The 27,521-nt window shown below is 40.1% G+C and overlaps 1 protein-coding gene across 1 annotated transcript in view; it reads right to left on the bottom strand.

The window, feature by feature from the left end:
- Positions 1-27,521, bottom strand: part of plekhg4 (pleckstrin homology domain containing, family G (with RhoGef domain) member 4) — a 74,293-nt gene that overhangs the window by 34,531 nt on the left and 12,241 nt on the right. The window contains exons 2-7 of the mRNA XM_016248344.1: positions 24,992-25,164; positions 12,686-12,883; positions 7,185-10,467; positions 2,800-2,976; positions 2,595-2,718; positions 1,871-1,964 (exon numbers count right to left, since the gene is read on the bottom strand). Coding sequence (XP_016103830.1) covers positions 1,871-1,964; positions 2,595-2,718; positions 2,800-2,976; positions 7,185-10,467; positions 12,686-12,883; positions 24,992-24,994 — 3,879 coding nt within the window. The 5' untranslated portion in view covers positions 24,995-25,164. The remainder of the gene's footprint in view (positions 1-1,870; positions 1,965-2,594; positions 2,719-2,799; positions 2,977-7,184; positions 10,468-12,685; positions 12,884-24,991; positions 25,165-27,521) is intronic.

Genomic DNA, 27,521 nt, shown 5'->3' with positions numbered 1-27,521 from the left:
AGAATGATTTCTGAAGGATCATGTTACACTGAAGACTGGAGTAATGGCTGCTGAAAATACAGCTTTGCCATTACAGGAATAAATTGAGTATTGAAACAGAAAGAAGTTTCATATATTTAAATTATTAAAAATATATATTATTATATTATAAATTGACATAAAATATTATATAATATTATATCATAAAAATATATTATATCATATTGCTGTATTTTTGATCAAATAAATGCAGCATTGGTGAGCATAAGAAACATTTAAAAATCTTACCCACCCTGAACTTTTCAATGGTAGTGTAAACCAGGTGAAATGGGATGGCAAATTTATATTCTGGATGAATCTCCCATCCAAAATGCAAATCAAACGTTTCTTCTAACCAAACCATTACTATATTGTTGTCAAATCAGATTATAAAGCAAAAGAAAGTCAGTTCCTTGGTTGGCCATGATTCAAACGTATCTATTTGAATACAGAGGCCTGAGGGAAAAGTGCAATTGTCAGCTGAAAAGGACATCTATAATAAGACGATAGTATCAGTGGAGGAAGGAGAGCCCGTGTCTGTTCCCTGAGCTACTGCATTCATTCAGACAGATCTCATCTGTCAGTGTTAGCAGCACTGACCCTGAATACATTGAAGGGTGCTCCAACACGTGACGTTCACATAGTTTAGCAGCATATCATCAAGAATCTCAAAAACATTCAGTAAAGCCACCTTTTCCACAAGACAGCACTTGTATACTGTCCATCATGGATTGCAGATACAGATAAAAGATCAAAGAAGGAAAGGTCACATGGGGAATTTCTGCAGCTGTGCTACAGCTCAAATGAGTAGAGACAATGAAAACATCTTATAGAGGCCCTGTGCTATTTAAGACAACACTGTCATTAAAAACATTCTCAATTTTACTTTTATATTGCTCATGCTTATCGCTCTCTATCTCACTCGGGAAGTCTAAATGGTGAAGTCAGCATTGGCACATCCTCAATCTTTTAGAGTGGGGCAGGTTGCTGGCAGGAGAAGAAAGCAGCATTAATCTGCATTCAGGTCCATGGCCCAAACTCTAAAGTCACTTCCATTAAATGTGCTCAGGAATCAAGTTCCTGCAGTATCTCTGAGGGACTATTTATTGGTTTCTTCACATCCCTCATGTAAATGACTGCTGTGGTGATTCAATTAGTTCACTTGACTATTTTTTACAGTCTAAAGGCCACTCAGATGAGATAAGCCATGCACTGTTCATAAACACTCAAACTAAATGTATACAGTGAAATCTGACAGGATATGATGTTTGTGTTCTCTACTGCCACCCTGGCCAGGCTGCACTTGTAAAAGATTAGCCTTTATTTAAGCAGAGATTATATCTAAGTTAACCAACTACTGACAAGCAAGAATCTAGGCTCTTCATGCCATAAATTGATGTATTCTGTAAAATAAGCAATCCCAGATGAGGAAAGGAAAACCAAACCCACCTCCCTCGCTCTCTTACTCTCGTGCGAGTATGTCCTATTGTGTAATTGTTTCTAAATGCAACTATTTATTTCCACAGCTGGTAAATCACAGTTAATATTTATGATGTGCTGTTTTTATTTGCCTTTTTTAGCCAAAAATGACTGATTCTGTCGATGGAAACGTTTCTCAAATCTAAGCTGTCTTCTGAATTCCTGAGTAGCAGATGTCTGGTTGAAGTTAAATATCAGGATTCAAGGCATGTTTGCATTCCATTTTGTTTTGAAGCAAGTATGGGAAAAGAAACGCCTTGAGGATGTGAACGGTATGTGACAGTTCTCTGTGTGTAGGATTCTCTGGAACAAATGGTAGACTGTATACTGTATGTGTGCATTATCACAAATCATACTGTCAGGGTGTTTTTACCTGGAGGATGTTGAAGGATTTAAAGAGGGCGGGGACAGGAGAACACCTGCGGGCATTCACCAGGACAGTCAGTCCCAAAGCACTAACTTCCTTCCTGTGTGACAAATTAAGGTCACATGTTTTATGAAGAATGGGTAAATAAATCACACATACAATTGTGTTACTCTAAATACAAAAACTGCACAGGTTGATAAAAGTAGAAAGTACGTTGTCTAATACATTGCAGAGAAAACACCTACATTACTGATGTGAGACTAAAGGGTCTGGGGTCAGTAAGATTTTATTTGTATTTATTTTTTTATTCAATAAGGATGCATTACGTTGATCAAAAGTGCCTGTAAAAAATAAGTATTTTTATGCCAGCAAAAGATTTCTATTTCAAATAAATGCTGCTCTTTTGACATTTCTATTCATCAAAGAATCCTAAAAATGTATCATGAGCTCCACAAAAACATTAAGGAGTTTTCAAAATTGATAATAATAAGAAATGTTTCTTGAGCACCAAATTAGCATATTAGAATAAAGTATCATGTGACACTAGAGCAATGGCTGCTGATGAGGATTCAGCTATGCCATCACAAGAATAAATTACATTTTACTGTTAGAAAAATGACAATTAGAAAAGTAATTCTGCTGTAATATTTCACAACATTATTGTTTTTACTGTACTACAAACTTTTGAATTGCAGTGTGCGCCTTGATTTGTAGTAGAAATGTAGTTTACCTGAGTGTACTGAAGAAGTAGACCATGATCCGCATCAGCTCTCCACTATTGCAGTTCGGATTCAACCAGATAGTGTTTCTCATTGTCACTGTCACAAGGGCATGGCCTGATTTATCTCTTGTTCCTAAAATTTATTTTAAAAGATGAGCCTTTGGGTCAAATTGATGGAAGGACCACATTAATAGCATTAAAAGAAGATCCTCACCCGGCAGGCAGAGCACTCCAGAGCTCAGGACATCAGGATTGATGTCATAAGCCTCACTCTGGACAGGCTGGGTCTTCTGGGAGATGGGAGGCAGTGGTGGAGGAACTGCTGAGGGGTCTTCATTTTGGGTTTTAGCAGACAGGTGGGAAACAATGCTGTCTACTTCCTGACTGGATGCTGGAATATTAATAAAAATTAAAAAAAAAGGTAATTTCAACACAAACAACACACTTAAAATGTAAACACAGAAACCCTTCGCAAGTCAGTTTAAAATGTTGACTATAGTCAAGAATCTACTATCTGTTTTATCATTGTAGACAATAATACATCAAGTCTTTAGTAAGCCTACAGATATATTGATTTGATCAATGTGAGTTAGTCTTTACTGCAATGTTTGATTGCTCAGTAACAAAAATGGATTTAACTGAGACTGAAGATATACAGCACAGCTTATAAATGGCTGACTGATAACTATATTTGGCTGTAAACTTTAAAAAAAAAAAAACTAAATCTCTGGGACATGAAACACAAAGCTATTCAGACTCTGAAAACACTGAGGTCTTTTCACATGACAGATCTCTTTACAAAGCTAGTAGACCCACATTCTCTAATCCTCTATTAACAAACAGCAACGCAGAGATGGTTGAATGGAGTGTGAGCATTTGCCCAATCTGTAACATCATGCAACTCAGCCTTCAAATCACACAAGCACAAACATACTAGCTTATTTTAAGCATTCCAGGTATCATCCTGTGCATCGACCCATAGGGCAGCTTGGATCTCTGCCCCATATACCTGACAGCACGATAGGGCTCAGAGATAAATAGAGATCAGCTTCTGACAGTCATAAAACTAAAGTTTTGCTTCGCTACACTGCCACGCACTGCTGCTGCTGTGCAGAAAATAGATACTGAGATCAAAAACAGATGAGATGGAGTCCTGGGAATTCCAGGAGTCGTAAAACAGCTTGCACAAGGACAAGGAAAACAAGTATAAATTGCTCTGAAGCATAATCTGGCTGAGATTGCTATATTTCAGAAGGGATTTGAGCTGGAACAGCTGAAGTGAGCTTCTGAGGAAGGAAATCTAAACATAATGGAATGTACTTCTTCAGTTAAGTAAAAGCTACAATAAATTTGACAAATAAGAAAAAAAATCCACTTTTTACCCTCACTTTTTCTTTGTCTCCTTGTCTACCCAACATCCTCCTCGCCAAAGAATGCTCACATTGAGGAAGTCGAGCGTATGAGGCCCCTGAGGAGCTAAGTGCTACCCTAGACAGGGCAGAGCAGAAGAGGGTCTTGGCTTCACACTCTCTCACCACTGTCTGGAGTTCAGTCTGGCCATGGGCCATGTCCTCAGCCTTTATTCTTCATGCATTTCTTTTCCTTTCTATCTGATTTTCTTTTCTTTCTGATGTGGCTATGGACGCTGAATAGGGACAACTCTAAAATATGCTATTTATACTGAATATATTTCCATACGGCAGGCACATTCATTATTTTTTTATTGTAATAGAATGACTGCAATTACATGCTGCCCAATGAATGTGTGGACATGTGTCTGTTGTAAAGATCACACATCAGTTAATGCATGGTCTGGACAAGAAGTCACAAATCAAACATTGCTCACTTTGGGAAGTTTTATGAATATTATTCATGCTATCTAGTTCTTTAGTCAGTTTGTGATCGTATGTGTGTGTGTGTGTGTGTGTGTGTGTGTGCGCATGTTCCATCTGCCCAGCTCATCAACACTCTCTTTTACAGACTGGATTCTCATTAAAGTCTATAGTGCTTTTCAAGAGGTTTTATAGATCTTAGAGAAGCATTGTCCAAAGATAATTTTCCTTTTAGAACTAAAAATACACAAGCTAAATTCCCAGCAAACTGCTGACACTGAATATTAAAAGTTAACTTTTCAATTTCTAGTGAATCCTATTCACTTTAAACAGTGGATTAAAAGAAATATCACCTGAAATCCTCTGAAAAATTGATGCACGATGAAAAGAATAAATGAAAAAATAGTAGATAAGCTTTCTTCTTTGTGTGTATAGACACAACGCTGTACTAAAACTGAAAAAATGTTTAGGGTTTGTGAACCACCCACTAAGAGAGAAAGAATCAGATCTATCATAGTCAAACTACCACAACAAACACACCATCATTTCTTCTTTCTGCTGTTCTTGTCTTCAAAGCAGTGTAACCCCCACCCGTTCTCCATTATTTAAACACTCCATCTATAACCCTCAAACACACACACTTAAACATCCCCCTCCGCTTACCCCCTGCAGTTTCAGAGGTCCCACAGCAGGGATTGCGTTCAGGCCCACCCACCTCACCTCATCTCATATATCTTTCTTCACACCTGCAGCACACCTGAGCCAGGTGAGCACATCCTGGCAACCAAATCCTCTGGATGAAGAGGAAGAGGAGGAGGTGGGACACTTACAGCAACCTGTGCAGAAACTCACAATGTGGAGGGAGCTATGGTGCCCTGGACATGACATACTGGAGAAAAAATAATGATGTGGCCATGTATTAAGAATTCACTCCCACAACTTGTTAATTTGTTGTACTACTTAAATAATACACTTTAATATATTGTGGGAACTAATTAGTACAACATAGCCTTGCTTTACTTAAAGTCCCCATGAAATCAAAATTAAAGTTTTTTAGTATCAATATGTTAGTCTTAAGGTTATCTATAAGGCAGTGTGCTCCAAAACAGTGACAAAATGCGCATTTAAAAGATATAAGTATTCAAAGCTTGCAGTTCGTCACTTCCGCCAAAACGGCTCAACGATTGTTTTGACGTCACATCGTACTTCAGCTTCTCATCAAACTTTCTGTCCAATCAAATGCTCTCTAGAATCTGAAGCGCCTACCCCTACACTATAAAATAGACGCTGAAGCCGCGGCTGAAATTGGTCACTTGTCCACAGAATTAGTATTTTCTGTACAGTGAATGGCACGTAGAGCACTATATAGGGGACAAGGAACAATTAAAACAGTGTAAATATGCTTTCCATTGAGGAAAAAAAGAAGTCTGGTTTTGCGCTGTGTCAGGCTAACCACGCACCGCACACACTCTGCTCCGGTCCAGAGACACGATAGCACGAAGCGGATCACATGCGCAAGTCGGCGCAGACCACAAAATGTATAGGAGCTATTTGAATTCTACACAGAATGCTATATTTTATAGCAATATGGATGAGATTGTGGCTGGCATACCCTGTCAAATGAGGCTTTACAGAACTCAGCGGCTCTGAACGGCTGTAGCCCAAGCTGTGATATAAACAAACGCTATTGGCTATTTTAAAAAGGGGCGGGGCTGCTTGATATGTCCCGCCCTGTCTTCATGTTTCAGTTAAAATGGCATCAACACAGAGTAACGCTGCGTGTTTCTTAGCATTTCAGGGGACCTTTAAAATGAGGAACAAAAGAATAAGTTGTGGGAACAAACTTGCTATTTGTGAAAGGGGCATCATAAAAAGCAGATAAAATGCAATAGCAGCTCCTGATCACACAAAAACACTCTGCTCAACATATGTCTAAAAATAGCTTAATCTAAACAAAATCAGGATTGGGTTACTAAAGTACACAAAGCAGAAATCCTGCACATGACCCAGGCTTCTTTTCAGCTGTTTCCTTTAGCAGTTCAGATGTGAAACGGCGTCTATCTTGGATGGTGTTCAGTGGAATTAATGTGTGTCTAAATTTTAAAACAAACTGTCTAGAGGCCGGAATATGACCTGCTACGAAGCCAGTCCTTGTAGAGCGTCCAGTCTAAGTAAAACCAGAGCCTCCCACGCTTTTCTTTCAGCCTAAAGAGAAAAGGAGTTCTATCAGGCCATAGCACCGGCCATTTGAGAGCCATTTCTAACTTGTCAGAGGCCTGAATGTCGAAACGCTAAAGCTAGTCTGCTAATCTAGAGTAAATATACTAGGTGGACACGGCAATGGATGAATGATGAAAAAAATGACTCATAATGAACAACTGCTGCAAACCACAGAGACGCTTTGGGAATTCAAACACAATTAATGCGTGAAACACCATTAAATGAGCTAAAAGTGAATAAAAGTGGGGATTATAATGATCAAAATTAAAATATACTGATAAAATGTGAGGAAGAAGATAAAGCTGTGAAAGCAGGTTATGAATGGAGTGGATAAATAAAAAGAGAAGGAAGAGAAGCAGGTCCTTCTTCATCAGCAGAGAAAGTCTTTAGATGCATCTGAAGCAGATGCAAGCTTAGATGCATCTGTGAAGATGAAGAAACAGGGATGGAGGTAAAAGGGGAAATGGAGGGAAAAGAGTGAGAGGAGAAAAAAGCACGTGGATAAAGTAAAGGTGAGCGGGATGGACTTGGGTAAAGATGACTCTACCTTGCTCTTCCTGCTGATGGTAACGGGTCTCCATGTCTGCTTGTTGCTGATGCCCTGCTGGAGAGCCATTCACAGAGGAATTAACCTCATCCTCTTGCCTCTCCTCATTTTCCCCCTTTCTCTCCTCCTCCTCCTTTGTATTTTGCCCTTCTCCTTTGGTGGTAGGTGTGTCCTGAGTGTGCATGTGTCCATTTGTGTTGGGAACATCTGCGTCTGGATCAAGGACTTGATTGCATGCTGACTGGACTCTATTTTCAGAATAGCTGATCACTATGGCCTCTTGCTCACTCACAGTAATACCCTCGGTCTCCTCTTCCTCCACCCCTTTCTCTTCAACATCGGTTTGTTTCTTCTCATCTGTTCCTACAGAGGAGCTGCACTCCTCCTGAACTTGAACGTTGGAATCAGACTTGGGTGTGGCATCTACCAGATCTGTTTGAGCAGTCTCAACTTCCTCTGCCTTACAAACTGCTACTATATCATTCTCTGTCTTGCTTTCTGTCACTCCAATGCTTTTCTTTTCTACCGTTTCTTCCTCCTTACAAGATACATTTCCAGCTACTTCTCTTTCTGCATGTGCTTCTTTTGTCTGGAGTTTTACCTCAGTCTCATTGTTTCTGTCCTCGTGGGACTCTGTCCTCACCTGACCCTGTGAAATGAGTGTAACCAGATCCTCCTCAGGCACCGTGGTGACAGAGGCAAAAGCTACCTGTTTGCTTTGCGGAGCAGCCGAAACAGGCCCACTTTCTTCCTCTGCACTCAAACTATAATCACCATCAGATGCATTCTTGTCATGGCTACTGTTACTAAATGCTTGATGGTCTTCTTTTGTGGCAGAAAGATCATGCACTTGCTCAGGTGGTGTTTGGATGTGTTTGTGTATCTGACATGGGCTGTGCTCTGTTTGCTCAGTCTGTTTGTGTACACTGACAGTTAGAGGCTCAGAAACCAACACTTTGCAATTCTGCAAATCACAACAGCCTTCCAGGCCATGATCACCTCGGACCTGCTCAGATTCAGATACGACTTCTGCAGCAGGATCAAACACAACAAGTTCAATTTTAGCCGGAGAAACTTGTTCTAAGTTTTCCCTCTCTAAAGTACCAGATAACATTTCATTCTCTGGTTGTGATATACTAGTTACTTCGCTGTCTTGTTGCTCCACGTGAACTGTTTTGCTGTCTGTTTGTGATGTACTTAGTGGCATGCTGTACAGATGTGATGCAATGAGTGGTTTGCTTTCTGGTAAAGATATACTAACTAGTACACATTCTAGTTGTGATGTGTGGAATAGTTGGTTATCTGGTTGTGATGTGCTGACTAGACTGTTGTCTAGCTGAGATGTGCTGACTGGTTTGATGTCTGGTTGTGATGTCTTGATTGGCTCGATATCTAGTTGTGATGTGTTGACTGGTTTGCTCTCTGGTTGTGATGTGCTGACTAGTTTGTTATCTAATTGAGATGTGCTCACTGGTTTAATGTCCGTTTGTGATGTCTCGATTGGCTCATTGTCTAGTTCTAATGTGTTAACTGGTTTGCTGTCTAGTTGAGATAAACTTTCTTTTTTGTTGTCTAGTTCAGATGTGCTAACTAGTTTGCTGTCTAGTTGAGATATGCTTACTAGTTTATGGTCTGTTTGTGACGTCTTGACTGTCTCACTGACTAGCTGTGATGTGCTGACTGGTTTACTGTCTGGTTGTGAAGTGTTGACTAGTTTGCTGTCAAGTTGAGTAATGTTTAGTGGTTTAAGGTCTGGTTGAGATATGCTTACTGGTTCAATGTCTGGTTGTGAAGTCTTGACTAGCTCATTGACTAGCTGTGACATGCTGTCTGATTGTGATGTGCTAGCTAGACTGTCGTCTAGCTGACCTATGCTTACTGGTTCAACGTCTGGATGTGATGTCTTGACTGGCTCATTATCTAGTTGTGATGTGCTCACTAGATGGTTGTCTAGATGAGATGTGTTTTCAGGATTAACGTCTGGCTGTGATGTCCTGACTGGCTCACTGACTAGTTGTGCTGTGCCAACTGGTTTGCTGTCAAGTTCTGATGTGCTGACTAGTTCGTTGTCTTGCTGAGATGTGCTTACTGGTTTAACATCTGATTGTGGTGTCTTCACTGGCTCGTTGACTAGTTGTGACGTGTTGACTGGTTTACTGTCTGGTTGTAATGAGCTGACTAGATTGCTGTCTAGTTGTGATGTGTTGACTGGTTCACAGTCTGTTTGTGATATGTTACGTGTTGACGTATCAGAAAGTGGAGCAGTATCACAGTCAGAGTTTTGAGACATAAACTCTCTCTCAGACTCATGCTCAGACACACTGTCACAGGAGGCTGTACCTGCAGCACAGGTGCGCTCAGACCCATCCACCTGCTGTAGTTGACGCTCTGCCTCTGCAGGAGCAGTGGGGGTTAAAATCACAGGCTGGTAGGTATCACTCAGGTTTTCCTCAATCAGCATGGCGCACACCATGCTCTGTGAGCATGCGCCATTCTTCAAAAGACTCTGCTCTGGTTTGGCTTTAGGCTGAGTAGAAGCTGCAGTCTGTGGTTTATGTAGATTTCTGTAGTTCATGCTAATGGCTTGAGTGAGAGAGCCCTTCTGTGGGGAAAAGCGTGGCAAGGAGATATCAGCTAGCTCCACATACTCTCCCTCCGAATCCTCTGCCGTGCTGCTAGAGCTCTGTCCACTGCTATCTTTACTGAGCTCACTGAGAGCAGGGAGGAGCTTAACCCCCTTGCTCTGACAACCCATCTCCCCCGATTGGTCTGTGGAAGTGTCAATAAAAATCCTACATTGTATGTCCTCAGGGTTGTCTTCTTGATCTACATCCAAGTCCCTTTCCTCTCTGTTGGCAACTTCCTTGGCCACCCCTCTACTTTCAGCTTCTTCTGTAACTTTGGGGGGTCTGCTAATAAACTCCGGGTGAACAATATCCTCCCATGGTACCCTAAAAATATCATTATCCGCTGATAAAAGACAGTGTTCCAGAGCGGCTTTTCTGACCACACTCCTCTCCCGGTTGATGGAGTCCAGCCAATCCATGGTGAATAGAGAGGTGTATGCTAGCTCTGGCACGTCCAGCTCCTCCACATGCTGCCTGCTAGCTGCCAGACACTTCACCGTGATGCGTGGGGGACTTTTGGGCGATGGCGTCACCTGTAAGTAGAAGTCGCTGGGCCGTAACACACGCCAGTCCAAAGATGAGAGCTGAATTATGACCTTCTCATGGACACAGAGCGGCCAGCCCTCATGACGAAACAGGAAACCACAGTATGGGAACTGCAGAGAAAAGAGAGAGGGAATAATCAGTAAGGCTATCAATAATTGTTAATTTAACTGTTGATAAATTACATAGAAAGACTTGCTGGACACATTTCAGTTATCTTAAAAAATACATTCCAAATTTTAATATACTGCTATTAAAAAAAATCTAGCAAAGCAGAGTTAGAGGCAGGGTTCTGTCAATGGGTCATCCAGCTAAACTATTACATTTGGCACATATATTTTTCAGGCCTTTAAAACATGAAGATAAGTCATGGTGGCTATTTATTTTTTCTCTGTTTCCCATTCTAAGTGAACAAAGTGATATATGATAACAGGCTTGTCTCTCATGGGAAACTACTGGTAACAACCAATTGCCACAGTTGACTTTGGCTTGCTCAATGGGGATTTTAAGGAAAAATATGTATTGCAAAAAAGTAGAATATAGGCCTATGCAATAAAATTAATGCAACATTCTGCCACATTTACCACGACATATACCATGACATTTTATTAACGCAGCACAGGGAATAATAAAGATAAGATCACAGGGACTTAAAGTGGACAGGGATTTTGAGAGATTCTTTCTTGCTGAATCTGGATGCTTCTAGATTATTCAATGAGATAGTTTGCACAATAAGCCCCTTTATTGTAACTCAATTTCAGAGTGAGAGAGAGCCCTGTACTCACTCTGTACCCTGTTTCATTCATTTGAATGAATTCTGCTTGCAAAGTTCACTACAACAGAAGTGTACTGGGACACTAAAGAATTAGAAATAGCCTTGGAGTCCCGAAACAACTGCATAATTCAGTGGGTTTCTTCCTATATGCCTTGACAGTCATGTCACAGACTGTAATACTGACCCCCTCTGTGTAACTTGATGCAAACGTGCTTTCGGGTATCTCGGCGATGAAATGAATATTCTGCTTAAATTGACTACGGTAGGCTGAAAATGACCCGTTTCCTTTGAAAGGCAGAGTAGGGCCAGGGAGGAAGGAGGGTTGGGTGTCCTTGTGTCGAAGGTAAGGGGGGGTGAAAGGTCTTTTTATTCACAGACCTCTCATTTTAAGCTTCTGTTTCCCATTATTATATCCTCATTCACCTTGAAGCTGCAGCCCCCACCATGGAGGAAGATACCTGGAGATACTCCACTGACCCCAGGTGCAGCGAGCAGCCACTGTTCCCACAGGGTTCACGAGAGCATAAATGCACATTGACACACACACACATGCAAACACAAACTACAAAAACTGAGACTATAAAAGGGGGTATAAATAAAACGGTAGGGGTCCTATTAAAGGGTCTTTTTTCAGGTGCACACTGGAACCATTCAAGCTGTCCCCTGGCACTGGCTTTCAACTCATGAAAGATCACAGATATTCCTTAGAGTGAGTGTGCAGAGTAGGGATGATGGGTATTTCTTTTCTTTTTTTTTTTCTTTAATTTTCCCTTTTTTCCAAACAAATGCAGAAGAAAATGAAGCCCGGCTTTTGTTATTTCCAGATCCCCATCTATCCATCATTTGCTGTCCTCTCCTTGTCACTTGGAATCAAGTATGCTGTGCGTGTAGCATATGGGGGCATCACAAAGAAAACTGTAACTGAGGGACCAGCAGCTGAAGTCGAGTGTAAAGAACATGTGTGTGTCGACAGCTGTGTAGAGCATGTGAGTGTGTGTATCTGTACTGATCTGGCTGGGAAAGATCCCAGCGCTCTGCAGCGTTGATAGGACTTCTGGGGGCTTCTTCTCAAATAACCAAAACAAGAAGCACTAGCACAAACATTCAGGCCAACAGGCTTGCAGTGCCTTTTGTTTTAACATGCACATGTCTGTGTTCTGGGTACACCCTCATGATGACTAATGATGAGTGGGGGCTCAGCTAACAAAACATGACAGACAGAATAGGACATGACAAAACACAACCAGAGGCCGAAAGAGAAATCATGAACACAATAAGGTTGTAAATGTTACACTAAGATAAATGACAAAATGAGTTAAGCAATGAGTAAGAGAATTGAAAAGAATGAAAGGGAAATGTGTCACTCATGTATCCTGTTGAATACAAGTGAATGCATGTCTATTAATTTTATCAGGCTAGATTTGGGGTTTGCATTAGTTTAGATTTATTAATTTCTTCACTTTTTATTTCTGATATAATAAAAACATAACATATATAAGAAATAATAATGAATAAATGAACAAATAAATAAATAAAAAGAGATCTTTGATACTCACGCATGCATCCTGTTGAATGCTCTGTAGGATGTGTTTAGCGGGCACCAGGAAGTCAATGATGTAGCGTAGTCCGTCTCCACGGTATTTCGTCTCAACCACGTCTAACACCTGGCATAGCACGGTGGCCGCGGTGGCTTCAAATGGAGGGTAGAGAGCGGAGAGCGTGCTCTGAATGCAGTTGTCCAGAGATTCAGAGTCCTGTAGAGAAACATACAAATAATCAGAGGAAGAAAAAAACTTTCTTTACAACTATATCTCAACAGTATTGACATAAATACAACAACATTTTTTGTTTCTAATACGAACAATGAGAATTCAAGATGACCTCAGTTAGGCTATGGATCATCCTACATCCTATGAAATGCCATGTACTGTCCATCAAACTAGTAAGATGGTATTAAGTCCAACACAGGCACACAGATAGACACACTCTCAGGAAGTGAATCACCCAAGCCTGGCCTTGTCTGTCAAAACCTAGACCAAGCTTTTCTTCTACCATGTCCACACGTGTCCTGAAACAGCTGATCAGTGTCCCTGGTGGTCTCCATCATAAGCTTTCCCATCTGAGAAGTTTAGAGAAGAAAAGCGACTGGTGGTGAAACCTGACTCTTGAAGCCAGTGCAGGGAGCAACCAATACGCTGCTAAAAATAACAGCTGAATTTTAAGAAATAGGCCTCTAGACTAACTTTACTGTGTCTATTTGCTCTTTGCTCATAAGCATGATCTTCTTCTCTGTCATTCACAATTGTGTTGTTGAGCTTGTAGTTTAGTCAGTGACTGGTTAATGTCCATTAAAAATTTAATTAATTGAGCTTATCGACTGACAGCTGATTAATCAATATCAGCATAAATGCAAGCATTAATAATGCAAGGAGATGGTAAAAAATGTCTGTACAGCCCATACAACTTTTGTACTGCATGTCATTTCACATCTGCAACACAAACATGCATCACTGGCTTTCTTGAATAAATGAAGCGGGCTCAACGTAATCAATGTTGGAGTGTTTCTTTGTAAATAAAGATTACGTTCACTGCAAATACTATAATTGTATCTCATCAGTCTCCCACTATCATCTCAACCAACAATCATGTTAGTACTCGCCAGGCTAGCATGCAGGTAAATTCACCTGAAATCTCAGTGTGGCCGTATGTTATGCATCGGATTCTCACTGGGTATTATTAACCGGAATATTTCACAATCCACAATGTTACGTTGAAGAAAAGGTAATTAAGAGACAATGAATTAAGTGATAGTAAATACATTTATAACTCTCACCATGTGGGCCCATCTCAACTACCTCTATTGGTCTCTTCATAACACATAACTGTGTTATTGAATTATTTCCTTAATTACTAATTTCCAGTAGATTATCAATAAACTCATTGATCTTACTGACTGAATGCCACCCAAACCACACAACTGCCCTGAAAGAAACTCTACGCAACTAACATCCTCATGATGCATTACTTACAGTACCACTTAGGGCCTCACAAAACTACTGGGGTTACTAAAGCTCAAAAGTACAGTCTAGCATATCCAGTGACTGAGGCATGTCAGGCAGGAGAGATGGATCACTTTAGGCACCACTTTAGAGACCCTTCTCTGTGTGATCACCTATATATGCACACATGTGTAGATAGTAATCTGGGGTAAGACCGTACCGATACAAGATAAGGGTAAAAAAAAAAACGTAAAAAAGTAACAAAAAACCAAAAAGTAAATGTGAAGATGTTTATGTTGAGAGTAAGAAAGATAAAGAACGTGGGAATGAACAAACTGAAAAACAACATGACACAGCTGTGAGCTAAGCAGACACACAGGTGCACTGTGGGTAAATATTGTAATTCTACTAGCATTAAACAGAAGATGAGAGATTAAAGATGTCATGTGACTACACTTTATGATTAAAGTCAAAAGCTGGTTAGTAGAAGCACCACATCTTACAATCTACCTGCTGCTTCTGTTAGGGTTTGTCTACAGTTTGCATAATTAGCATTTAAAAAAAATAAAAGTCTATGGCAGTTGTTCTCAAACAACCAGGAGTGGCCTAATAATAAGAATAAGCCTTCATAAGTCTTTAATAATATAATAATATTCAAATTGTTAAAGTGACAATATCTTAAATGAAAATTATATTTAAAGAAGACTAAAAATAAAGATGTGCAATACATTGATGAAAAGCCCTCATATTTTTTTGTTTTTGTTTTATTACAACAGAAGTACCAGAGAAACATATCGGCTCAGATAATAGGACCTTCGATTTTGTCCTGGACAATGCCTGGAAGCCAAAATGGTTGAGAATCACTGCTCTGTGGTACGTCCCCATTTATATAGACAAGTAAATGTCTTCATTTACAACGACCGTGCTGTGCCATACTGTTATCAGTGCTGTAACTCAGTCAGCCTGGGAACTGAGATCCCCCACACACATTTCAACCATCTGAAATAACACAAAGAGGATGAAAGTGTGATCATTCTTTGACTCATCTCGAAGCTCAAATCTGCACGAGTGTTTTATGCTGGTTTCATACACTGATCCATATCTGGAGCTATAAGAACACACATTGGTCTATCTAGTCAGGTTTCTCCAGCTCTGAAAACATTCTTAAATACTGTGGCATTGATGCATTAGATTCATTAGAAGGACAAACTCCATTTGACCAACTCATTTTACATTACACAAATCTACATTCCAGAATCTGTGTTGTTTGAACTGGAAGTTCAGCTGATATTTACCAGGTCTAAACATCATCCGCATGCCTGAATGTTCTTCATCAACATCAGTCATTTCAGATATATGAGCCACTTCTTGTACAGAATACATTCTAACAGCCCTCTTCAAGAGTAAATGAATTCCAGGTTGAGGGATCTTCATTGGTTTTTAATGTATGTTCAGATTCAGCTAAACTCTTATATATAAAGACTCTTTATTGGGATCAACATTTCAGTTTTTTTCAATTGCACAAAACGCTCTTTAGATTATTAAAATGTTCTTCACACTAAGAAAAAAAAGATTATTTTAATGGGAAGAAACCAGGAGTTCTGAAAAACCAAGGCGTTCTAAACGTATTATGTTCATTGTTATTTAAGAATTTGAGATCAGTGGAAGTCTTTTTTTTTTACAGTTTGGCAGCAGGACAGCCTTCAAAAGCAAGAGACAGAGGGCTTTTCCTCTCAAACAGTTCCGACCGAGGTGCCAAGAAGTCATCAATCAAAAAGCAGGGTCTGGAGCTTGGGGAAAAGCTCTCAAGGCCCACAAAACCCTGCAGCCTCTCTCTGCTGAATAATGTATAACATCATTAGGATCCCCTTTTAAACCCGAACAGTAACACACACCACCCAACATCGTGAGCAATCGCAATATCATTTTTTCAAGAGCCGTCACTCTAGTTAAACTCATGCGTGGCACGGCCTGACAAAAAAGTGTTGATTAGAGGAGGCTGTGTTCATGTACTCGTCATGACTAATGCTCATTTATGAGTCTGACATTGCCTGTAGTGTGTTGACTAAGGAAGGAAGGGGAATCAATGCAGACTTCCTGTCTCAAACTGTGTAAAAGCAAACATTTCCAAGAGAAAGTCAAATATTCCACATTCCTTCTCCATTTTACCTTTTAAAGGTAAGAAACAGCAGCTTAGGCTTTTCCTCTGTGAGCTGAATGGGAGACCCTAAGAAGGGCCCATTCTGAGAGAGGAGAGGGATTTACTGTTAGTCTGCAGCAGACGGCTTAATTTTCTCCAGATCTGAATGGCCACACAAGCCGCTCATTCCTCTCCCCTTTTTTATCACTCATCTTGGTCTTTTCTCTCAGGCATTAGTGAGACAAGTTGGTGAGATTTGGGTCTACAATGGTATCATTCTGCAGAGCTCCGTAGTCATGCCTACAGGATAAACACTGTGCCTCATAAGCTTGTGTGAGTGTGCTGTACCACACTTTGTCAGGCAGATATTCTGTGGTTTTCTGAGTGTTTGTGGTTGGACTTGTTCTTCATTACACTGAGAATCTGACAGAAAGTCTTTTAGCATTTTCTGCAGTGATTCTGGGACAAAACGGTCGTAATTCAGTGGAATAGTTTGGGGTCAGTACGACTTTTTTTAAATCCATATTTTAATTCAGCAATGATGCATTACATTTTTTAACTTTCTATTAATTAACGATTCCTGAAAAAAAGTATCACCGTTTCCACAAGAACATTAAGCAGCACAACTATTGTCAACTTTGACAATAATAAGAAATGGTTAGGACAGTATCAAATCTTGGCATACATGCTGAATTGAACCATTTCCCAGAATGTGACAAAGCATCTAATGGTGGCTGTCTGTGTCTAGGGATGTTATTAGGAGGAGTGTTATTTATGGCATGGGCTCTTTTCACTAATGATAATCATGACATGAGAGTGCACGCATACGGCTTTGTTAAATCAAGACTGTCCCCTTTTAAGATGGCAGCTTGGCCTTTGGCTGCACAATATTAGATTACTTAAAGCATCTCTATGGGTCACACTCTTACTGGTGAATAATCAAATCAATTGCATCTGTCCCGAGGGAACAGTGAATCCCTCTTTTGACTGTTTAAGCCTTACAGAACAACATTTTAAGGAAATGAAAGCACAAAAATGTTTGAAAATTAGTGATGTGGAACACAATCTAGGTTTACATGTGCAGTTGTAATCGAGCTACAATGGGTTTTTGCATAGTTGAGCAGCAGCCTTCTTCCGTCTATTCAAGTATAGGAAAAAATTTGTAACTGAATATTTGAAGGATTGCAATTAAACTTTTTAAAAGTGCATTTAAACCTACATACTGTGCTTGTGTACAATAATGAGGTACTGCATAGCGTAGTGATTGGATAGATGATAGGAATGTGAGATGTTCAGACTTCTTAAAAACTGCCATCTGACGAAGAAGGACAAGATGGAATAACGTAACTAGAGAGATAATATAATCCATTAAAAATGTCGGCCAATTTGAATGAGTTGGATAAAAGCGACCTTGTTTTTTCAAGTGCATTTGTGTCAAACTGCAGCTGAGCTCTAACAGATGTGCAAGGTAACAAGAGACATGGTCAACTATTGGCGCTTTTCCACTGCGTGGTACGACTCGGTTCGGCACGGCTCAGTACAGCACGGCAGGGTTCGGCTCAGCACGGTTTGCGTTTCCACTGCAGTTCAGTACCGCTTTAGAGTGGGCGGGATTATTCACATGTCGTTATAGTTGCTCCGCCTCTACTACCACGACTCTTAAAAAAAACTATAGTTGCGTGTTGCGTTCGATCATTCACTGGCTGTGCTGATTTAAATCTAGCGGTTCTTTTGTGTTTGTGTCGCAAGTTCAGTGACGCAGGTAGTGACGATTCTCTCCGGCCAATCCGTGATCAGCAGAGTTTACACGTCAAGTTTTGGTAACGGTACGGTTCACTTGGAACCCCAACCGAGGTGGTACTAAAAAATGTACCAGGTACCAGGTACTGTACCCAGTGGAAAACCCCCAAAAAGTGAACTGTACCGAGCCGTACCATGCAGTGGAAAAGCACCATATGTGTGCACACACTAAAACACACACACCAACTCTGAGAGACAACGTATGGCAGGGCAAAGCACTGGGGACCTGACCTTTCACCCCAGCACAAGTGACAGAATGAACCAGCTGTCCATTAGAGCAACACAGTGAAAGAGAAAAGAGGGACAGAGAGAGAAAGAGATGTGAGGTACCAAAAAGAAAGAACAAATATTTCCATTTCCAGTGTTTGTCCTGTCCCAGCTGATCAGGTGACCAGGCTATTGTGCATGAGGGTGGCACAGAGGTTTAGAGGGTGGAAACTTTGGCAGGGCACAATGTGATGGTGGTACGTCATTGGGGAATTATGAACACAAAAGCGAAGGATAAACCTCTCTCTTTCTCTCCTCCCAACCCCCAATATAGACATTTTCTACTCTGTTATCAGCAGGCTGATAAGAATAAGGTTCCGGACAAGGGAACATTTAGCTAGCATCTACTGACTTCCTGAAGAGGTGAAGCAGCTGTTGCCCTATGACACCCCCCAGTCACCACATCAAATGACTGTCCAATGCTGCTGAACTCACTCACAGATCACTGACGAGGTCAGATCTACCTGGAACACCTTCCAGTGCTCAAATATAGCTCACTGCAAGAAAAACACATTCAGGAAATATCTATCAACTGGCTTACTACAGAAATGGTACCTAGTTAGACATTTTTCCAATAAAACGGATCCCCAGAGAGACAATTTTGCTTAAGAGAACAGGAAAGGATTTTAGAGAGCAGGCCTAAATATGGAACTATGTTCAACTCTAGACGTCAGCAACATTTCATTTATGATTGTGTAGACAGGGTTAAGATTCTGGCATGAAACTACTGCTTGTTTATAAAAGATCTGCATTAAAGCGATAGATACTAACATGTTGCTGTATGACTGACTTTCTTACATGGAACACAAAAGTCTGTGGTCTGAACAACTTTGAGTGTTATTTTTTGAGTGAATTACGACTTTAAATTTGAGTTATGAAACACCAGAGAAGTTACGAAAAATCTGCGAAAAAATGGTGCCGTGCTAAAATCGAGCTCATCACATTCCTGGGGTGAGTGAGGCAGAAAATGAGAGCTGTCTAACATTCCACAAGGAATCAAACCCGATGCTCACACAAGTCATAACTGTTCAAACAGCCCTCAAAGAGATCAACAAACCCTCCCCATGTGCATGTTTTTTTACAATTATTTACTGTGGTAAGTTCCCAGTGACAAGAAATTTGCTGGTCCAAATGAAAAATTAAATGCTGTGCCAATCAGAACAGATCTAATGTTTATTATATAAAGTCGTATGATGCTGGACCAATGATGGTTTGCTGTGGGTGGAGCTACTCAGCACATTTCTGCAGAAACAAACCAAGTAATCGACAAAAAGTTACATCTGGTCAGGACATGGTCAAATCAGAACGGGAAAACTGCTTGAGAACAGATATAGAAGTATTGAAAAACAGCAGTGTAGAGTATCAAATCAGAGTTCTCTGAATGCTTGAAGAGTGGCAGTCTTCAGACGGCCCACATGCTGACCCAGAGGCGTCAGGCCAGCGCTCTGATTCACACTGCCACTGCGCTGGCGTCAAGCTGTAAACAGTGTGCCTGAAGCCAAGACTCATAAGAGGCTCCATCCACATACAGCTGTCTACTCAAAACAATCAAATGTGCATCATTAGCACTATTTGGGGCCCACAGTCATTCTTTATGGCTTTGTGGAGTATGACCAATTGATGTGTGTGTGTGTGTTTCTGTTTGTCTTACCTTGCTAACACATCCAGCAGTTAATAAAAACAGAGAACTGATCATCTGATGATCTTGCCCAATTTTGCAGTCAAATCACAAAACTTGATCCAACAGGTTAGGATGGGATGGGATGGTTAACTATATTCTACAACACTGAGAATTTTGAAGAAATCAGTATGCTACTGCACAGTATTTCAAGGTGATAACATGTTTTAAGGACATTTACTATGGCAATACTACGGTGTTCTTTGAAGAACCTTGGTATACAAAATTGACACTGCTTGAATCCAATGAGTAGGCAATACAACAGAGGGACTTCAGGATAAAAACATGGCTGAGTGGCAGTTACTAAACTATTCATGATCGTATGAATGAAATGCATACAAATACCAGACTTACAGGGCCGGCCCTGTAACAGCTTAGCTTCTTAGCTTAAAGTGTCTCCTCAAAATAAACCCCATCTAATTTTAATCAGTCTATCCCTGAAATCCAAACCTGTAGATGGGACTCCATCTAAACTCACTGGCACATAATCAGTCAAATACACAACTCAAAATCCAGATTCCTTGGGTCTTTGGGGTTAATCTCCAGAACGGTGTACAACTTCAGAGTGGCTGCATTGAGATCAAAGCCTATTCATGAGCTAAACACAAAAAACGTTGACTTTTGGCCCTCTGCCACTGATGGATTGAGTCCTCGTCTCTTCTATTGTGAAGCAAGACTCCATTGGCTGAGAGCTGGATTGTGTGGCGACACTGTCTGGGGCTGAACTCAGCAGGATGTGACAGTGTAAGGTCATGTGGAAGGGGTTACATAAATTTTTTTGGGGGGTTCCCAATGTTTGACTTTGGCACAAGCAATGGGCACCAACTGTGAAGATAAACACAATTTAGAAGATCACATGACAACATAGTACAGCCATTCTAGGACATTCAGTTACCCTTTACACATCCTATAAATTTAGACTTCAAGCGAACCTAGATGTGTGCTTCTAGGGGCAATTATATTTAACAAATTTCTGTGCAAGCTAACAGGTGAGTGTGAATAATATGAGCACGTTTCAGTTTGAACTTGCGGTCTGACAGATTTTTTTCAGTGTTATCACAGTGATTATGGACACAACTCTTCTGGCTTCTGCTAAAATAGGTCTCGGGGTGAAAAGTACAGTGGAAATTCACCTAAACATGAGTGTTTACATGTTGTCACTAAAATGTGCGCACATGTTTATATTTATGGTCCTCCTTTTCGTCTTTTCCTCTACAAATGAACCATTCATTTCCTCCTGAAATGGTCCACACAGAATGGTTTTCTTTCCTGCCTAGTGTGTTGGGATTACCATGTTAAAGAAGAGAGACCCAAAGGGTGTGACAGCATTCTTGAAGCAGCAAGAGCCACCCAAACAAGATCCATAACAGTACACTGATTCGTGCGGTTATATTCAGTTTGAGAGATCTGTTATATGCTTTGTCAACTCTTTTGAAAGCCTGATTTATTTATATTAAAAAGATGTATTATAAAGCAATAGTTCACAAAAAAAACCTGTATAAGTTATACAAACCTGTATAACTTCTGTTGAAAAACAACAACAACTGTTTTGCCCATACTATATTATTTTGAAAAGGGAAAAAAAAATTCTCCTTACTGTCAGTCAACCCCGTTGACTTTCACTGTATGGAGAAAAAAATCAATTTTATTGCAGAGAATTAGAAAATGCATACAGGTGGAACATCAGTTGTGTTTTTCACATTATGGTCTGACTACTTATAGTGAGACTGTATCTACGCAGCTAACATGATGACAATTTACTAAAGGATGAAGACAGTCTGTGCTCAGATTGTAACTTTAGCGTGTGAGGTAATGAAATTGCATGAAAATGACTGATGATTAGCATCAATGCCTCAAAGGAAACAAGTCAAAGCTTGATCCCATACATTACAGTTTGGTTGCTAGTGTACACAGGAGGAAAAAGTCAAATCCCTTAGCATTGAATAGTACTCTCTCGCTACTCCACATGTCTTGAGTTGTGTCTGTATGTAACGGTTGTCCCAAAGATGACCAGTGCACCGTGATTTATAGGCATGTAGGACAAAATTAACCCTAAAGAGTCAACATCCCTGAACTCTGCCTGAATCCCATTATATCACAATGACATTTAAAAATGCTTCCCTTTTACTCAGACATCTGTTAACATTCACACTAAAAACTATTTAAAACCAAGCCGACTATCCTAAACGAGCTGGATGATCTATCTTTGTACATATCTCTACATCCGAGTGCTCTAGCTGCATAACAAACATGTGGTCTTGCAGGGTCAAATTTTAGAACCTGTAAAGCACATATGAAAGTTAATTGGTTAGTCCAAGCAGACCATAATCCCCATGTGACCTGTTCCACCAAATAGCATTTGCAGTATCGAGGATTATCCAGCCAAACATTAGCAGGGTTTGGTATGGACCTGACTATAACCAAATGTCACAATTTGAGTACTGAATGACATTTTGTTTTTTTTAGTAGTGGGAATGATGGGAACAGTGGTTTTCTGTCCATATCTAGAATAACAGACAGAAAGGAACAGAAAGGAGCAAGAGCGAGAAAGAGAGTGCTGTGATCATGTTTTATACTCTGTATTGAACAGGTCTGATCAGGAGAAGCATCGCGAGCATTCCTCTACCTCAGCAATATGAAGAGCAGCCATGAGATCAGCCTTTCTGTTATCACTCTCTCTCTCTCTCCCACACATACACACAAATCAAAGTTTGGTGTCTGTAAGATTTTTTTATTAATTTTATTTCATTAAGCAAGAACACATTACACTGATCAAAATTTACAGTAAAGACATTTATAATGTTACAAAAGATTTCTAATAGCCTAAACGTTGTTCTTCTGAAGTATTCCTAAAGAAGTGTTATTATCTTTTCCAAAAAATTAAGTAAATAAAGTATTGATAATCACAATAAATGTTTCTTGAGCAACAAATCAGCATTTTAGAATGATTTCTGAAAGCCCATGTGACACTGAAGACTGGAGTAATGATTACTGAATGACTGTTGTTTTGAATTATAGTAATAATTCACAATATTACATATTTTACTGTATTTTCGATCATATAAATGCAACCGTGGTGGGCCTAAATGTTTTATATATATAAAAAAATTTATGCCAACCCCAAACATTTGAATAGTAGTGGAATGTGTGTGTGTGTGTGTGTGTGTGTGTGTGTGTGTGTGTGTGTGTCCAAAAGGCGTGTATTGTGATATTTATTTGACTTCTTCAGGCTGCCCTAAAGGTAAGTATACTCTCAGACACACATATCAGACAAATCTGACCACTAGCAAAAATTTAGCCTCACATTTACAAACAGATGCCTACACATTACATATCATAGACAAGGTGTTTAGTATTACTGTTAAGACCCCCTAGTTATAAAAACCATGCAGCTGCCTTTCTCATGAAGCCTCCTGAAGAACAGAGTGGTGAAATTCTTCAGTCAAGAGTCATGATCTTAGAAGCATGCGGTGTTACTCTGAAGGGTTAAAGTTTAACACATCAGAGCAGGCTCAAGAACAGCCCTCTACCTGACAACAGATACAGACAAACCTCAGACCTCTCTGAAGCATCTGAGTAAACCTGTTCTTCAAACACAACTACTAGATAACCCAGTGACCCTTGGACAAATGTCTCTACAGCGAGATGGGTCGAATTGAATCGCCTCACCGCCAAATCGCCCAGAGACACAAAAAAAGGATACAATAAATGGACCTAATTTAAGCCTCCGACATCTTGACAAGCAGTGGTGGGCTTGAATGAATGAGCGGGAGGCTATTTTGCTTTAAAACGCATTTGTTTCCAGTTACCTCTACAGCTATTGTGAGCTACAGATCACTGAACCAGAGCTGCAGTGTTTCCTGAAAAACTGAACCATATGCAGCTTGGCCGGTTTTTGTGGGGATTGGATGTTTAGACTGACTTTGTAAATTGTACCCGGCTCACTCAATTACAAGGACAGAGCAATTGCTCACAGGACAAGCCCAGCAGCGCTCTTGGAGACGATACACTCCAGGTCAGAGGAAGTTCCTCGTAAAACGTAAGAACAACGAATGTTTGTGGTTCAATCAGCAGACGTAGCACAGCGCAACCTGCTCGGAGCGTAATTGTGGTTTGGAGTGAAGAATGAACACATGAGTGTACTAATAACAATGTACGTCTACTCCAAACACTTAATTTTGCCCCTCTTTCCGCCCCCCGTTCTTTCCTTCTGGGCTCATTTTCAATATCAACCCGGCAAACCCAAACACATAAGATGAGGCTAAATTGAGTCCACACATGTCAGTGTTTTCAAACTCGATGATGATTAGGAAAATATAGTTTCAGATAAAACATATCGCCTTCTTTCTTCACCTTCAGGGCAGCAGTCACATTTAAAAGAGAACGAAAGGCCAAGAGTGTTGTAGACACACTTTCCTTCCTCTCTGCATGGTTGACCTCTTTATAGGCTTGCTGAGATGTAAAGGAGACGAGTGTAATGCAGAGAGCAGCTGGCGTGACAGGCCTGAACACACACACAAACACATTTGGAAGACACCGATAGTCATGAGGAGAGGTCAAACACAGACACAGTCAAACCGGCTCTATGAAACCTACAGAAAAACAGCAGCACGCAGTCAGCTCTCAGTGGAGTGTATTCATGCTGAATCCACAGTTTCACTCCCCTCGGCTGCTTTACCTGCGTCAAGGACAGTACAGACCACCAACACACACTCTGAGCACTTATTCATTAAAAACACACACTGACTAAAGATCCTATTCACATATAACACGGATAACCAGCACACTGCATCACCACAAAGACGTTCCCCTATAGCTAAAGTGTATTCTCACACTGTTGACACAGTCAATCAGCAGCAGCACAGTAAAAGTCAGTAAAAACAGCAACAGTACCCCCTGTCTCCCACCCCTCCCCCATCTCAACCCCCGTAAGGTAAAGCCATTAGCACCTCTAAACTCCAGAGTTGTCTGTACTCACCATGCTGTAGGCTGATTTTCCTTCCCTTCATTAGTTTCATTTTCCAGCTAGTCCGGCAGCGTCCCATGCCGCGGTTGAGTGTGTGTGTGCGTGCATGTGTGCTGAGTGGGCAAGTTTGTGTGTGTGTTGCTCACTAACCCTTCCAAACTGCAGGTCTCCTACACACTGACACACTCCCCATACACTGCAGCAGCTCAGGAGGTAGAGACCGCCCACTCACTCCCTGCCCCTCCCCTCTCACACTGCCTGCCCGTCTGTCTGTCACTCAGAAACTTCTGACCACACCCACACTCAAAGACCCTCCCAATCACACTCTTCATTAGCTGCTGGAGCAAAGCAGACACAAGGGAAAAATTGTGTCAACATGAATATGCAAACTACATATTAAATATGCAGCATATTACAATCAAAAGAAAGTATTTTTAAGGCATAGTTTACTCAAAAATATATATTTATCGGGCACCAAAACTTTCTTCAAAATATCTTCTTTAATGCTTCACAGATGAAAAAGTCATACAGGTTTGAAAAGCCATGAGGGTGAGTAAATCACTAATTTCCATTTTTGGGTAAAGTATCCCATTGAAATTGTGTTTTCACACAATCGCACATCAAATTCTGATCAGCTAAATCATCCAAACCAGTGTTGGTAATGTTACCTAAAACTGTTAAAACTTTCCAGTAACTGAAATAAACTAAAAAAAAAAACTTAAGAAATGAATGCTGCCTTGGCAACTAAGGGAAATAAGTTTACTGTTTTTAAGTACTGAATTAATTAACATTGAAAAAAAAATTAAAGTTAAATAGACAAAAAAAGACAACTAATACAAATGACAAAAGCACATGAAAAGTGTAAAACTTTTTAAATTACAAGTGAAAATATGAATATAAAAGCTTATTCAAAATATTAAAGGGGTCATATGATGTTGCTAAAAAATAACATTATTTTGTGTATTTGGTGTAATGAAATGTGTTTATGCGGTTTAAGATAAAAAAAACACAAAATAATTTTCCCCACACTGTACATTATTGTTTCTCCTCTATGCCCCGCCTTTCTGAAACGTGTCGATTTTTACAAAGTTCATCGGTCTGAAAAGCGAGGTGTGCTCTGATTGGCCAGCTATCCAGTGCGTTGTGATTGGCCAAATAGCATGTGATGGAAATGTTATGCCTCTTACCATACTGTGATGCTGTGTCTCGGAGCGATGATTCAAAAACATGAAAACCCATTATAAACGAGGCATTTGTTGCATCCAGTGGGGACATAATTACTGATTATAATGACTTGTACTGTCTTTTTACGCGTTGCGTTGCATCGCACCGCGTAAACCTAAAACCATGTCTGCATTTGTGATCGGAGAAATGACAAACAACAAGCGCTACTCTACACTGCTCAAAACTTGCTTTAAATCATCAGTGGCAAATTCTTTAAATATGAAAACTTACTTACAGTCTGTGAGTCAGAACAGCCAGCATTGTAGTCTACTCTACCAGGATCAGGAAACAGTCCTCCACAAAATGCGTTGCACACATCTGAATATTTGGGTTGAACTGTTCTGGAACAGTGTTGTAAATACAACTTAACCACTGATTTCTAGTTGTGTCCTCTTTTGGAAGACCAAACAAAGTAGTTTCGCTTTCACAACGAAACACACAGCGTCTTCACAACATGGCAGCGGCGGCAACAACAATACTACAGCAAGAATCAAAGTTACGTCTTCTTTCTTTGTGTAAACATTTGGGTGGCGTCCAAAATAAAGTGAACTGTGACAAATTATACCCAAAAATTCTTTATACAGTGGACTACCAGTAAAATTTGGGATCACAAAAAATATTCAGACACTTTCACCTGATCATGTTTTGCTTATGTGTTTTTCTTTAATTGCTAATGCGACCTTTTTACACCACTGACTGAACAAAATTAAGTATTGCTTGGTAATTGGTTGACCTAAATTGGTATTATCTTGTGTACTTAAATTTAACAGGTGAATATTTTTGGTTGATTGTAATCCATTACATACTTTTCTATCAAAGTTATCTGACATTATCAAGATGAATTTGTTCTGACACAGTTTAACTCTGAGTTCTTGTCATATTTTACTACCATTTTCTAAACTATAGCAAATAAACTGTGATATAATGTGAGAAATGTTGAAGCTGTCTGAATAAGTTTTGGTTTGACTGTAATAGTATATAAATAATATTAATATAATACATCCAACTGAACTCACTGACTCATTTAAGTAACCTTAACTAACTTTATGTGATATTATAAATTGGAACAGCACTTTTAAAATTAAATGTTTACCAAATTACATAATTCAGTCAAATTTAATTTACTGCACAGGACTCTTGACAAAACACAGTTGGAAACACTGTAATCTGGCTTTTCAGTGAGAAAGCTACATACTCCCAGAGACTGGCTCCCTGCTGACAGAGTGAATGGACACAGAGCTTTAGTGGGAGGAGAAATGCTGTCCAAGATGAGTGATTAACACTTGATCTGCTTACCACTGTCTAAAAGATGAGAGAG

The sequence above is a fragment of the Sinocyclocheilus grahami genome, unplaced genomic scaffold (assembly GCF_001515645.1).
Source record: "Sinocyclocheilus grahami isolate Dianchi unplaced genomic scaffold, SAMN03320097.WGS_v1.1 scaffold876.1, whole genome shotgun sequence".
NCBI classification, from domain to species: Eukaryota; Metazoa; Chordata; class Actinopteri; order Cypriniformes; family Cyprinidae; genus Sinocyclocheilus; species Sinocyclocheilus grahami.
The sequence above is the reverse complement of the archived record's forward strand: the minus strand, read 5'-3'. Positions and strand labels throughout refer to the sequence as shown.